The 1,349-nt window shown below is 32.2% G+C and overlaps 1 protein-coding gene across 2 annotated transcripts in view; it reads left to right on the forward strand.

Annotated features, from left to right (window-relative positions):
• Positions 1-1,349, forward strand: part of LOC106471218 (phosphatidylinositide phosphatase SAC1-A-like) — a 17,953-nt gene that overhangs the window by 2,214 nt on the left and 14,390 nt on the right. For both annotated transcript variants that reach the window (XM_013931808.2, XM_022399840.1), the window contains exon 2: positions 479-573. In XM_013931808.2, coding sequence (XP_013787262.2) covers positions 479-573 — 95 coding nt within the window. The remainder of the gene's footprint in view (positions 1-478; positions 574-1,349) is intronic.

Here is a 1,349-nt window from a genome sequence, read left to right on the forward strand (position 1 = left end):
CCCCTGGTTGAGAATCACTGCTCTACATGAATAAGTTGATAGTAGAAGAAGAAGATAACTAAGTAAAATGATCAAAGATTATAATACGATCTTTAAGGAACTTATACTCAAACATGTTCCCCTTTTTATGAATTTTTTTTTCATACTCCTCTTTCCAAAATATTTCTTTCCATCAGTCTACAGAAGAAGTCCTGTTTTTCTCATTAAATTCCCTCACAAAAAAATGAAACATTTTTGTTGGACTGATGTTGTTATCCTTAATAAATTTTAGGAAGTGCATAAAATGAATAGTTTTTCTGCAGTTTACTTTTCAAAAGATGCATTTTGATATATATATAGTTTATTTTTCTGTGATTAACCATTCAGGAAATACAGAGCAGGACAGACAGACAGAGATATGGACGTTTTGCTATTATATATATAGAGTTATTTTTTTTATAAGTTTATTAAACAGAAATTGATCATCATATTATTTTAGTCATGTTACAGCTGACAAATTTTTCCTGGAGCCACAGACATCCCATACTGAAGTACTCATTATAGATCGTGTGTCAAGAGAAATATCCCTCCGAGGTAAAAAAAAAAGTCCATACAAAAATCCATGATTTTGATTTCTTCCCTTTTAAATTAAATTTTTTTTTGTATTTCATTACACGAAGTTATGAAAATTTACTATTGCTTATCAAACACAGAGGCATTGCATATGTAATTTAAGGACAACAAAGGACCTGTTGGTCTATCTAGGCTGTCCATTTCACTAACCTAAATTCTAAAATAAAAATAAAATACTCAAAGCCAGTTCTTATTTATTAAGTTTCCCTTAAGTTAACTGCACCTACCACATCTGAAGGCAGCTTGTTCCAAAGGCTAACTGCCTCTAGAAAAATCAAACTCTCTTACCTGAAGATGACTTCTACCTTGCCAAAATTTATATTTGTGATCTATTATCCTACCATTCTCACCATTAACTATAAAAAAAGATGATGCATCAACGCTATCAATTCCCTTACCAATTTTAAACACCTCAATCAGATCCCCTCTAACTCTCCTTTTGTTCAAGAGAAAACCTCTTATCCTGTTCTCTTATGATAACCTTTCCATCCCGGGTGTCCCCCTATTAGCCTTTCTCTGAACCCCTTTCCAACAATTCGATTCAACAATAATTGCCCAATTCTAATCCTGCGGAATTAAGATAATTATAAGTGAGAACCTTTGAGGCCAGGGAAAAATGAAAACTGAAATTAATTTTCTGAAAGAACAACATCGAGACTAATAATGGTTGGAGACGGCTTGAATGGGTAATGAAGAAAAACTTTAATATAAGTTGAACATAACAGCAAATGTACAAT

Source organism: Limulus polyphemus, unplaced genomic scaffold (assembly GCF_000517525.1).
Source record: "Limulus polyphemus unplaced genomic scaffold, Limulus_polyphemus-2.1.2 Scaffold4476, whole genome shotgun sequence".
In the NCBI taxonomy this organism is placed as follows: Eukaryota; Metazoa; Arthropoda; class Merostomata; order Xiphosura; family Limulidae; genus Limulus; species Limulus polyphemus.